Source organism: Macaca nemestrina, chromosome 1, assembly GCF_043159975.1.
Source record: "Macaca nemestrina isolate mMacNem1 chromosome 1, mMacNem.hap1, whole genome shotgun sequence".
Taxonomy (NCBI): domain Eukaryota; kingdom Metazoa; phylum Chordata; class Mammalia; order Primates; family Cercopithecidae; genus Macaca; species Macaca nemestrina.
The window spans coordinates 144,985,639-144,999,806 of record NC_092125.1 but is presented as its reverse complement, the minus strand read 5'-3'; the positions used below and the strand labels follow the sequence as shown (position 1 = coordinate 144,999,806).

General features: G+C 40.7%; 2 protein-coding genes across 6 annotated transcripts in view; one reads left to right on the top strand and one right to left on the bottom strand.

Moving 5' to 3' along the window:
• Positions 1-14,168, bottom strand: part of LOC105482802 (uncharacterized) — a 228,212-nt gene that overhangs the window by 163,164 nt on the left and 50,880 nt on the right. The window lies entirely within an intron of this gene.
• On the top strand, positions 8,860-9,933 carry LOC105482801 (COP9 signalosome subunit 6). Its single transcript, XM_071083655.1, is given in 1 exon segment — positions 8,860-9,933. A coding segment is annotated over 1 exon segment (975 nt). The 5' UTR covers positions 8,860-8,866; the 3' UTR covers positions 9,842-9,933.

The following is a 14,168-nucleotide window of genomic DNA, read 5'->3' as shown; positions in this document are numbered from 1 at the left end:
TAAGAAAGCCCAGGACCAGATGGATTCACAGCCACATTCTAACAGATGTAAAAGAAAAGCTGATACCATTTCTACTGAAATTATTCCAAAAAACTGAGGAGGAGGGGGCCCTCCCAAACTCATTCTGTGATGCCAGCATCATTCTGATACCAGAACCTGGCAGAGACAAAACAAAAAAAGGAAACTTCAGGCCAATATCCTTGATGAACATTGATACAAAAATTTTCAACAAAATGCTTGCAAACTGTATTCAGCAGCACGTCAAAAAGCTAATCCACCATGATCAAGTAGGCTTCACCCCTAATATGCAAGTTTGTTTCAACATAGGTGAATCAATAAATGTAACTCATCACATAAATAGAACTAAAGACAAAAACCATATGATTATCTCAATAAAGGCAGAAAAAGGCTTTCAATAAAATTCAACATTCCTTCATGTTAAAAACTCTCAATAGGCCAGGCAGAGAGGCTCACGCCTGTGATCCCAGCACTTTGGGAGGCCAAAGAAGGGTGATCACTTGAGGTCAGGAGTTTAAGACCAGCCTGGCCAACATGGTGAACCCCCATCTCTACTAGAATACAAAAATTAGCTGGGCATTGTGGCACATGCTTGTAATCCCAGCTACTCAGGAGGCTGAGGCACAAGAATCACTTGAACCTTGGAGGCAGATGTTGCAGTGAGCCAAGATCACACCATTGCACTCCAGCCTGGATGACAGAGTGAGAAAAAACAAAAAACAAAAAAAACCTCCACCTCAATAAATACCTTCAAAAGGTATTGAAGGAACATACCTCGAAAGAGAAAGTCATATATGGCATACCCACAGCCAACATAATACTAAATGGTGAAATGCTGGAAGCATTCCCCTTAAAAACTGGCCCAAGACAAGGATGTCCTCTCTTACCACTACTATTCAACACAGCATTGGAAGTCCTGGCCACAGCAATCAGGAACCAGAAAGAAATAAAACGAATCCATATAGGAAGAGAGGATGTCAAATTATCCCTGTTTGCAGATGACATGATTCTATATCTAGAAAACTCCATAGTCTCAGCCCAAAAGCTCCTTCAGCTGATAAACTCCAGCAAAGTTTCAGGTTACAAAATCAACATATAAAAATCACTAGCATTCCTATACACCAAGAACAGCCAAGTTGAGAGCCAAATCAGGAACAAAATCCCATTCACAATTGCCACATGAGAATAAAATACCTACGAATACAGCTAACCAGGAAACAGCAAGTTGAAAAATTTCTACAATGAGAATTACAAAACACTGCTCAAAGAAGTCAGAGATGACACAAACAAATGGAAAAACATTCCATGTTCATGAAGAGGAAGAATCGGTATCATTAAAATGGCCATACTACCCAAAGCAATTTACAGATTCAGTGCTATTCCTATCAAACCACCAATGAAATTCTTCAAAGAACTAAAAACAAACAAACAAACAAAAAAAAACAAAAACTATTTTAAAATTTACATGGAATAACAAAAGAGCACAAATAGCCAAGGCAATCTTCAGCAAAAAGAATAAAAGTGAAGACATTGCATTACCCAGTCTCAAACTATACTACAGGGCTACAGTAACAAAAACAGCGTGGTTCTGGTACAAAAACAGGCACATAGACAAAATGAACAGAACAGGGAGCTCAGAAATAATGCTGCAAACCTACAACCATCTGATCTTCTTCAAAGCTGATCAAAACAAGCAATGGGAAAAGTGCTCCCTATTCAATAAATGGTGCTGGGATAACTGGCTACCCATATCTGCAAGAAGGGAAACTGGATCCCTTGCACCATATACAAAAATCAACTCCACATGGATTAAAGACATAAATATAAAACCCAAAACTGTAAAAACCATGGAAGACAACCTGGGTAATACCATTCTGGACATAGGAATGGCAAGATTTAATGGTGAAGACACCAAACGCAATCACAACAAAAGCAAAAATTGACAAATGGGATCTAACTAAACTTAAGAGCTTCTGTGCAGCAAATGGACTATCAACAGAGTAAACAGACATCTTACAGAATGGGAGAAAATATTTGCAAAAGCCTAATATCCAGCATCTGTAAGGAACTTAAACAAATTACAAGAAAAAAAAAATTCCATTAAAAAGTGGGCAAAAGGTGTGAACAGACACTTTCCAAAAGACATAGGCAGGGGACAGTGACTCACACCTGTAATCCCAGCAATTTGGGAGGCCCAGGCGGGTGGATCATTTGAGGTCAGGAGTTCCAGACCAGCCTGGCCAACATGGTGAAACCGCGTCTCTACTAAAAATACAAAAATTAGCTGGTCATGGTGGTACATGCCTGTAGTCCCAGCTACTTGGGAGGTGAAGACAGGAGAATCGCCTAAGTCTGGGAGGTGGAGGTTGCAGTGAGCTGAGATCATGCCACTGTACTCCAGCCTAAGTGACAGAGTAAAACTCTATCTTAAAAAAAAAAAAAGACATATATGTGGCCAACAAACATGAAAAGAAGCTCAATATCACTGATCATTAGAGAAATGTAAATCAAAACCATCAGTTTTGATTGGTGAGATACCATCTCCTACCAGTCAGAATGGCTATTAAAAAGTGAAAAAAATAACAGATGCTAGGGAGGTTGCAGAGAAAGGGGAACACTTATACACTGTTGGTGGGAGTGTAAATTAGTTCTACCATTGTGGAAAGCAGTGTGGAAATTCCTCAAAGAGTTAAAAACAGAACTACCTTGCGATCCAGCAATCCAATTACTGGGTATATACCCAAACAATACAAATCATTCGGCTGGGCGCAGTGGCTCAAGCCTGTAATCCCAGCACTTTGGGAGGCCGAGACGGGCGGATCACGAGTTCAGGAGATCGAGACCATCCTGGCTAACACGGTGAAACCCCGCCTCTACTAAAAAATACAAAAAACTAGCTGGGCGAGGTGGCGGGCACCTGTAGTCCCAGCTACGTGGGAGGCTGAGGCAGAAGAATGGTGAAAACCTGGGAGGCAGAGCTTGCAGTGAGCTGAGATCTGGCCACTGCACTCCAGCCCGGGTGAAAGAGCAAGACTCCGTCTCAAAAAAAAAAAAAAAAAAAAAAAGAATACAAATCATACAAATCATTCTACCATAAAGACACATGTATGCATATGCTCACTGCAACTTCACAATAGCAAAGACTTAGAATCAATCTAAATGCCCATCAATGACAGATTGAAAAAAGAATATGTGATACATATATACCACGGAATACTATGCAGCCATAAGAAAGAATGAGATTATATCTTTTGTGGGATATAGATGGAGCTAGAGGCCATCATCCTTAGCAAACTAACACAGGAACAGAAAACCAAACAATACATGTTCTCACTTACAAGTGGAAGCTAAATGATAAGAACTCATGAACACAAAGAGGATAACAACTGACACTAAGGCCTACTTGAGGCTCGAGGGTGGGAGGAGGGAGAGGGTGAGAAAAAAATATCTATTGGTACCAGGCTTAGTACCTCGATAATGAAATAATTTGTAAAACAAACTCCTGTGACACGAGTTTGCCTATATAATAAACCTACACATGTACCTCTAAACCTAAAATAAAAGTTTAAACATTTAAAAATAAAAATAAAAGGACTGCATTTCCCAGTCTCCTTTGCAGTTATGTATGACCATGTGACTCAGATCTAGTCAAAGAAGACAAGCAGAAGTAAAATATGCCTCCCAGGGGACACTAGACAATGTCTGGAGTCATTTTTCATTGTCACAACTGGGGACAGGGAGGTGACATTCCTGGCACCTATCAAGTAGAGGCCAGGGATGCTGCTAAACATCCTATAATGCACAGGACATCTCCCACAACAAAGAATTATCTGGTCGAAAATATCAGTAGTCTGATGGTCAGAAACCCTGACTTAAAAGGGAAAGATACGTCCACTCCCTTCTTTTTCCCTTCTGTCAGGTTGGAATTGGGACATAGGAGTGATCCATATTGGGCCACAGAGAGAGAAGCAACATCCTGGAGATGACAGAGCAAAAGAGCAGGCTGGTGCCTCATAACTTCATAGTGCAGAGTCACCCTATCATCTCAGGCTTTAAATGGGAGTGAAATAAACTTCTATCTTGTCTAATCTACTGGTATTTTGAGTCTCTATTTTATGCACCTGAAGCTATATCCTAACCAACAGAGAAGCTAAACTTGACTAAGAGTCCTTTCAGGTGGACTGCCAAAAAAGAATGGATTTAAAAATCACAGGGGACAGAAATCTCTTCTTTACTATTTAGCCTCCATTTCCCCATGTATCTAATAGCAGAACTTCCTTTACGGAAATCCTCCCAGCCTTCTTCCCTGCCATGTTGTTTGGATGGGAATGACTCCCATAACCACCCCCACAGTGGACCGTGATTGACTTAAGCAAAACCAAAACTCTTTGGCCATGGTAACTGACTCTGAGAAAGACTTGCACTGTTCCACTGGATCTTTCAGATGAAGATGTGGCACTTGGAAATGCTGCAGCCATCTTGTCTCATTAGGGAAGCAGCCCAATGATAAAGCTGGCATCACAAAGGAAGAAAGAGTTGAAAGATGATGAGAACCCCATCATTTGATCCCCCAGATCAAACTGCATCTATGATAAGCCCTTCCTCTGGCTCTTTCAAATATATGAGCCAATAAATGTTTTACTTACACAATTTTTTTTTTTTTGAGACGGAGTCTCCCTCTGTCACCCAGGCTGGAGTGCAGTGGCACGATCTTGGCTCACTGCAACCTCTGCCTCCAGGGTTCAAGCGATTCTCCCACCTCAGCCTCCCGAGTAGCTGGGATTACAGGCACGCTCCACCACACCTGGTTAATTTTTGTATTTTTAGTAGAAACGGGGTTTCACCATGTTAGCCAGGCTGCTCCCGATCTCCTGACCTCGTACTTACACAAATTTTTGTTAGGTATTCTGTCAGTTGCAACTGAAAGAATCCTAACAGGTACAGAGAGTTTTATGGTTTAAAAAAAAAAAAAAATCTGACAGGAGAAGGATCTGACAGAAGAAGTTTCACTTCTAGGACCTTTTTATTTCGCTCAAGGATTAGGACATCATCTGCAAGATTCCTGTGGCAAGAAAACAATGAGAATAGAAGTTCTGCCATTGTCTGATATATATGTGCTAGGGGAAGTGAAGTGGATGTCAAGAGATTCAAATCGTTCATATTTCTTAGTATAATATATATCCCTTAGACTTTAGAAGTAGCTTTTTTTTTTTTTTTTTTTTTTTTTTTTTTTTGAGATGGAGTCTCACTCTGTCGCCCAGGCTGGAGTGCAGTGGCGCGATCTCGGCTCACTGCAAGCTCCACCTCCCGGGTTCACGCCATTCTCCTGCCTCAGCCTCCCGGGTAGCTGGGACTATAGGCGCCCGCCACCACGCCCGGCTAATTTCTTTTTGTATTTTTAGTAGAGACGGGGTTTCACTGTGTTAGCCAGGATGGTCTCGATCTCCTGACCTCGTGATCCGCCCGCCTCGGCCTCCCAAAGTGCTGGTATTACAAGCGTGAGCCACCATGCCCGGCCAGAAGTAGCATTATTGCTCTCACACGATACACCAGCTTCTCATCACCATACTTAACTTACCCGGTATTCAAATCATCAAGCTGGAGGGGGATTCTACTTTTCCTTCCTGTTGTTTTTCTCAGTAATTCATTGTTAGCGAAGGCCAGATATGTCTAGCAATTATTATGATTATATTCAATTGCTCAGTTTCCTTAGGAATCCATCATAAACTATCAGTTCTAGATACACAGAAATTTGCATTAATGTTTCTTAAACTTCCACTTCACTTGCCTGTTTCTTATTCCTGGGTTTCATATTGCTATCTTTCTTAACCATTGCCCCGGAATCTAGTTTGTGCTGAACTAGATACCAGCTTCAAAGGAATTCTCAGAAACAACACATGCTTTCAAGACTCAAAGCAATATTACTCTGATAGAATGTCAGAAAGGAGCTATGGCAGATGATGTTGGCAAATATTTTCAGGCTAGAGGTCGTCTTCACTATTCAAATCAGATGACAAATACATTTGTCTCAATGACAATTAGAAGTTTTAGTTATTTTTGTCCTGTATTTTATAAGTAATATTCAGCCTCTGTGGTTGTTCTTGATCTTATATTTTATTGATCTTGTATTATAGTCGATTTTTTTTTGAGACAGAGTCTCCCTCTGTCATCCAGATTGGAGTGCAGTGGTGCGATCTTGGTTCACTACAACCTCCGCCTCCCAGGTTCAAGCGATTCTCCTGCCTCAGCCTCCCGAGTAGCTGGGACTACAGGTGCCCGCTACCACACCCAGCTAATTTTTGTAATTTTAGTAGATACGGGGTTTCACCATATTGGCCAGGCTGGTCTCGAACCCCTGAGTTTGTGATCTGCCCACCTTAGCCTCCCAAAGTGCTGGGATTACAGCTGTGAGCCACCATGCCTGGCCGATGCTCCTGATTTTAATGTATGAAGACCATGTTACCCCAGATCTAACTTGCATGCAATTTAATAGCTGTGTAACCCAGGAAAACATATCTAACCTCTCTGTGCCCTAATTTCCTTCTCTTTAAAATGAAAAGAAATGCAAATTATGGTATTGCATATTCTGATAATTGCCATATTTCAATTCAAAGTATAATGCCTTAAACACCAACAATTCTGAAATATTAGGAATCCACTACACAAATGATTGCTTGCAAAAAAAAAAAAAAAAAAAAAAAAAAAACCAAGAAAGGAAGGAAGGAAGGGAGGGAGGGAGGGAAGGAAGGGAAGGGATTAATTGCTAAGACTTGAGGCCAGAGTTGCAAATGGATAAACTTTACACATTTCACACATCAGATATTCTATGAAACTAGCTACTACATTGTCCATAAGCAATTCAAGTGAAGATTTCTAACCTAGCAGAACATCTACCTTGAGATATCTGTTGAACTACACTAACTCTTGCCTCAGGGCCTTTGGACGCAATGTTCCGTTTACTTTGAATATTCTAGCACCTCTTGTTGCCCTCCTATTGCCCATATATACCATAAGACCTGAAATATTTCCTACAGTTTCCCATGGCAATGAAAGGATCAGCTGTCAGTCTACATACCACCTTTTGTGGAAAATCTTCATACCACCTTTTGTGGAAAATCTTCCCTAACCCCCACCCACCCTACCCAATCCAACCATACCACAGTTCCCTATTCTTCCAGTTATAGCCATTACCAATATGGATTTAAATTTTCTATTTACTATTTACTTACACAAGAGTATAAGTTCCAGAAAGACATATCTGTTGTTTGCAGATATGAAGTGCTCAATAAACACTTGTTGAAAGAAGGGAGGGAAAGAAACATAGTTGGATAGTTGGATAGTAGGAAGGATTAATAGATAGGTATGGTTAGTCTCTTCATGGATGTCCTTTGCAAATCTGAAAGCTGACAGACCCACCTACGATTGCAAGGCATTTTTAGTTTTTCAAAGTATTTCACATCCATGATTTTATAATACCTTTCTGAGTGAATAAAGAAACAAGAGAAGATCTTGCTCTTAAAATATGAGTATAAAGACTGTTAAAAGATTAGAAAGTGCAGAGTTTAAAGTGACATAAGAAAACCTAACTAGAGGGGAAATCTGTTTCTGAAATCTCACTCTGTACTCTTTTTGTTCATCTACACTATTCTCAAGGTGATATTGGCAATATTTTCAGGCAAAGTCTTCTTAATCACTCAAATCAGATGATGAATATGTTCATCTCAATGATAAATGTTTTAGCTGCCTTGTTGTCCTGTATTTTATAGGTACTACTCCACCTCTGTGGTTGAAGATCAAGGGCTCAAGTACTGAGAAAGGCCACCAAGAACCCAAGCAGTGTGACTTTTTTTTTTTTTTTTTTTTTTTTGAGACAGAGTCTTGCTCTGTCGCCCAGGCTAGAGTGCAGTGGCGCCATCTCAGCTCACTGCAAGCTCCGCCTCCCAGGTTCACACCATTCTCTTGCCTCAACCTCCTGAGTAGCTGGGACTACAGGCCCCTGCCACCATGCCCAGCTAATTTTTTTGTATTTTTAGTAGAGACAGGGTTTCACCATGTTAGTCAGGATGGTCTCGATCTCCTGACCTCGTGATCCGCCCGCCTCAGCCTCCGAAAGTGCCAAGATTACAGGCGTGAGTCACTGCTCCTGGCCTAGCAGTGTGACTCTTAATACAAAAAACAATAAATTAATCTACTGCCATCCTAAAATCTTCAAACGTTTGCATTAGTAAGAATAAAGATACACTCAACTATGTTATCAAAAAAATTAAGTTAATTGAATATGACTCACCTGCAAACTAATATGATTGTGTGTACTGTGCACAATGGTCATGTGTTTTGCATATTGTTGTTTTCAAGGGGACTATGATTGCAATTTTGATTAATTGGACTAGTTCTTGAACTTAGGATCAAACTGAAAGCTGTATAATTCTTAGGCCCATTTAATGTCCTTTACATACTTTCATTGGAGGTCTTGAAAATCATTTTCAAAAACTGAAATTAGTTTTTGTCCTAATCCCCTAGAGACCAATGCAGTGAAATTCATCATGCCATGATGATTCAAAATGCTGAAATGACTCATGATATAATTAGAGATTTTTTTTATCCAAGTCAAACCTATGAACTACATCTAAAACTGGTTCACTTTAAAGTATCCCAAACAAACTTAGCAGCTTATACAAAGACATAGTAGGAGAGAACAAGGAATACTATGGGAACTGCAGGAAAACCAATGTGGCGAAAACACATGTAACAAAACGAAGAAACTTTTACTCTTTTGGCAACTAGTACAAGAATTCCTCTAAGAATATAACACCATATTTTAAAGAAATATTTTAGGGGCGCGGGGAAAATGGCGGCGGCGGCGGCGGCTGCAGCTACAAACGGGACCAGAGGGAGCAGCGGGATGGAGGTGGATGCAGCAGTAGTTCCCAGCGTGATGCCCTCTGGAGTGACTGGGAGTGTTTCCGTCGCTCTCCATCCCCTTGTCATTCTCAACATGTCTGACTACTGGATCTGCATGCGCTCCCAGGAGGGGCGGCCTGTGACTGGGGCTTTGATTGGCAAGCAGGAAGGCCGAAATATCGAAGTGATGAACTACTTTGAGCTGCTGTCCCACACCGTGGAAGAGAAGATTATCATTGACAAGGAATATTATTACACCAAGGAGGAGCAGTTTAAACAGGTGTTCAAGGAGCTGGAGTTTCTGGGTTAGTATACCACAGGGGGGCCACCTGACCCCTCGGACATCCACGTCCATAAGCAGGTGTGTGAGATCATCGAGAGCCCCCTCTTTCTGAAGCTGAACCCTATGACCAAGCACACAGATCTTCCTGTCAGCGTTTTTGAGTCTGCCAACGATATAATCAAGGGAGAGGCCACAATGCTGTTTGCTGAGCTGACCTACACTCTGGCCACAGAGGAAGCGGAACGCATTGGTGTAGACCACGTAGCCCGAATGACAGCAACAGGCAGTGGAGAGAACTCCACTGTGGCCGAACACCTGATAGCACAGCACAGCGCCATCAAGATGCTGCACAGCCGCGTCAAGCTCATCTTGGAGTACGTCAAGGCCTCTGAAGCAGGAGAGGTCCCCTTTAATCATGAGATCCTGCGGGAGGCCTATGCTCTGCGTCACTGCCTTCCGGTGCTCAGCACAGACAAGTTCAAGACAGATTTTTATGATCAATGCAACGACGTGGGGCTCATGGCCTACCTCGGCACCATCACCAAAACATGTAACACCATGAACCAGTTTGTGAACAAGTTCAACGTCCTCTACGATCGACAAGGCATAGGCAGGCGAATGCGCAGGCTCTTCTTCTGATGAGGGTACTTGAAGGGGTGATGGACAGGGGTCAGGCAACTGTCCCAAAGGGGAGGGCGCTACACTTCATTGAGAGAAATCGCTGTCATTAATAATAAAGGGGAGCAGCCCCTGAGCACCCCTAAAAAATTTTAAAAAAAGAAATACTTTAATAAACTACATGGGATGAGAGACAAGATCTTAAGGGACATAGTCAAGCTAAAAATAATGGTAACTAAACAAGAATGGAATCTGGAAGTAGAAGAACACTTTGTTTTGGTGAGCCCTTTGATGGAGTTGGGTAAAGCCAAATTGCTCAGTACAATAAAGAGATGAATGTAAAAAACTTGGAGTGAGGATAGGGGCTGGATCCAAAAAGGCTGTATGCCTTGGGAAGAAGATAAAGACAAAAACAGTCCTTGAAGTGCCACAGCTAAGAAAAAGCTTTGGGGGAAAAAAAATCTCAAATGGTTATTACTATACCAAGTATAATAAAATATCTCCCTCATCTCACCATAAATTCCCTATTTCTCACTAAGACTTTTATAAATGTGGGTTTGGGAAAGATAATGTGATGACATGCAAGAGTTCTATGTCTATGAGGGTGTAATATTTTTAAAAATAATGGACAGGGAACAGCTGGCATCTGAGCTTACATACAGTGTATGAGGAAAGTGAGAAGGGATGAGTCTGGAGGAATGAGCAGGACAATTTTATGAGGGGCTATGAGAGCAATCTTAAAAATTGTGCACCTTATCCTAGGGCAAATAGGAAACAGTTAAAAATATTTAAGGAGGGGAATAACATCATCAGGTTTATAATTTTAAAATAATATTCTGGCCAGGTGCTGCAGTGGCTCACACCTTTGGGAGGCCAAGGCGGGTGGATCATCTGAGGTCAGGAGTTCAAGACCAGCCTGGCCAACATGGTGAAACCCTTTCTCTACTAATAATACAAAGAGTATCTGTGCGTGGTGGTGCATGCCTGCAATCCCAGCCACTCAGGAGGCTGAGGCAGGAGAATCTATTGAACCCAGGAGGCAGAAGTTGCAGTGAGCCAAGATCACAGCCATTGCACTCCAGCCTGGGCAACAAGAGTAAAACTCCATCTCAAAAATAAATAAATAAAATAAAAATTAAAAAAATAAAAGAATCTTCTGGCAGCAATTCAGAGAATGGGTTGGAGGAGGCAATGTTAGAGGCAGAAGGAAAGTTTGCAGCAATCCAGGTAAGAAATATTAATAGCCTGAACTGGTATAATAGCGATAGATATGGAGAGAAATAGACAAACTAGACATATTTAAAAGTTATAACAAATAAGTCTTAGTAATTGATTGGATGTGGAAAACAGACTGACCAATCTTCCTCATATTTTCAGAACTAAGGGGATTCTACAACGTGGCAGTTCCAGTTTAAAAGTGGAGACAGCTCTGAACAAACCATTCCAGTTTGCATGGAACTGAGGGATTCCACATGTTAGAACCAGAAAAGTCCTGAGAAAACTGGGACCCAGTTTCTGGCTTAGGAATGAAGGCATCAGTCCATGAGATAGGAAAGGCAGCAACAGGAACAGATTCAGGTGGGAAGAGGATGCTGAGTTTCACTTTTGAACATGTTCAGTTTCAGGAGCCAATAGCACTCCAAGAATAAATATCCAGTAGGCAAATTGTTTTAAGAATTTGATACTCAAGAGGGAAAGTTAGATCTAAAATATAGTTTTGAAAATTATCAGCACTTGAGGCTATGTATGCGAATGAACAAGATTGTCCACGGATAGGTTATACAGATATTAGGGAGGGAAAGAGAGGGACGGCAAGCAAAGGGGAGGGGAGGGGAGGGGAGAAAAGGGGACTGAGAACAGAATTCTAGTAAATATCGATACTTATAAGATATGTAAAGGTGACTGAAATGGAGCAGCTAAAATGGCAAGATAAAAACCAAGAGTACATTGTCTGGAAGTCAGGGCAAGACAATATTTGAAGAAGGAGGCAAGGTCAGTGTCAAGTGCTACAGAAAAACTAGGTAAGATAAAGGCTGAAAATTATCCTTTGGATTTAAGAACAAAAAAAAAATCATTATTGATCTTAGTGAAGCAGTTTCAGAGAAATGGTAGAGAGAAGCAAGACTGAGGAATGAATGGCAGATAAGAAAACAAAGATAGGGAGATAAGGATAAAGATACCTCTTTTGGAAATTTTCAAAGGAGGTGAGATATAAGGAGAGTCCAAGGAGAGATGTAGCATTGAGGGAAAGTTTTTTATAATAATTATCTTAGCACAGGATCTCTAGGAAACAGAGCCTGAAGCAGGATTAAAACACTGTTCTTTTTCTGTGAGATTCAAGCCCAGGGAAGTGAGGGTGAGGAAAGGGCAAAATTGAACAAGATGAGATGCAAAGCTGTGTTGAAGCACTGATTGCCTCTTCATAACGAGCCACGAAGCAACAGAACAGGTTGTTCATCACACGTATTTGCCAGTCTTTTTGAGGGACCATGAGAAGAAATTTCACCTCAGAGTAGTGTGCGGAGAGGAGATGAACTGAGAATTTACCTTATCGTTTCCTACTCTGGAATCTCATTGGTCAAGGCTCATCTCATAGTTTGTTTTGCTTTTCTAATTTCTTGAGGTGAATCATTAGGTGGTTTATGTGAAATCATTCTGTTTTAATGTAACTATGTTTTAACGTTTCCTCCTAGTACTACTGCTTTCCATATGCCCATAGATTTGGTATGCTGTGTTTCTGTTTTCATTCGTTTCCAAACATGTTTTAACTTCCATCTTGATTTTTTCATTTGCCCATTGGTTGTTCAGGAGCATGTTGTTTAATTTCCATGTATTTATACAGTTTCCTACGTTCTTGTTGATTTCTAGTTTTATTGTATAAGGTCAGAAAATATACTCGATATGATCTCAATTTTTAAAAATTTGTTGAGACTTGTTTCATGGCCTACCATATGATCTGTGTTGAAGAACAGTCCATGTGTTGTTGTGAAGAATGTGTATTCTGGTCAGCTGCAGCGGCTCGTGTCTGTAATCCCAACACTTTGGAAAGCTGAAATGAGAGGTTGCTTGTGCCCAGGAGTTTGAGACCAGCCCGGGTAACATGAGGAGATCCCATCTCTAATCTCTATAAAATTTTTTTAATTAGCTAGGCATGATGGTCCACACCTGTAACCTCTAGCTACTCAGGAGGCTCAGGCTGTTATTGCGCCAATACACTGCAGCCTGGGTGAGTGACAGTGAGATCCTGTCTAAAAAAAAGAAAAAAAAAAAGAATGTGCAGCTGTTAGATAAAACGTTGTTCTGTAACTGCTTGTTAGGTCCATTTGATCTATAGTACAGTTTAAATCCAATGTTTCTCCATTGATTTTCTGTCTAGATGATCTACCCAACACTGAGAATGGGGCGCTGAAAGTTTCCAACTATTATTGTACTACAGTCTGTCTCCTCCTTTAGCTGAAATAATATATGGTTTATAGTCTGGATCCTCTGGTATTGGGTGCATGTATATTTACAATTGGTATGTCCTCTTGCAAAATTGATATTTTTATCATTATTTAATGATCTTCATCTCTTTTTACAGTTTCAACTTAAAGTCTATTTTATCTGATATAAGTACAGCTGCTCCTGCTTGGTTTAGTTTCCATTTGTGTAAAATGTCTTTTGCCATCTCTTCAATCTTTTTCTTTTCTTTCTTTCTTGCTTTCTTTCTTTTTCTTTCTTTCTTTCTTTCCCTTCTTTCTTTCCTTTCTTTCTTTATTTTATTATTTTTTCTCTCTTTTTTGAGATTGGGTCTTGCTCTGTTGCCCAGGCTGGAGTGCATTGGTGCAATCACAGCTCACTGTAGCCTCTACGTCCCCAAGCTCAGGCAATCCTTTCACCTCAGTCTCCCAAGCAGCTGGGACTACAGGTGTGCACCACCACACCCGGCTAATTTTTTCATTTTTTTTATAGAGATAGGGTTTTGTCATGTTGCCCAGTCTGGTCTCAAACTCCTGGGCCCAAATGATTTGCCCACCTCATCCCTTTGCTTTATATGTGTGTCTTTACAGGTGAAGTGAATTTCTTGTAGGCAGTATATAGTTAAGTCATTTTTTAAATCTGTTCAGCCACGCTGTATCTTTTAATTGGGGAATTTAATCTATTTACACTCAAGGTTATTATTGATAGGTAAGGACTTACTCCTGTCATTTTGTTATTTTTGGGTTGTTTTGTAGATCTTTCATTCCTTTTTTCCTCTCTTATTGTTTATCTTTGTGACTTGATGGTTTCCTGTAGTGATAAGGTTTGATTCCTTTCTTTTTCTCCTTTATGTACTTGCTCTACTAGTGAGTTTACATTTTTGTGTATT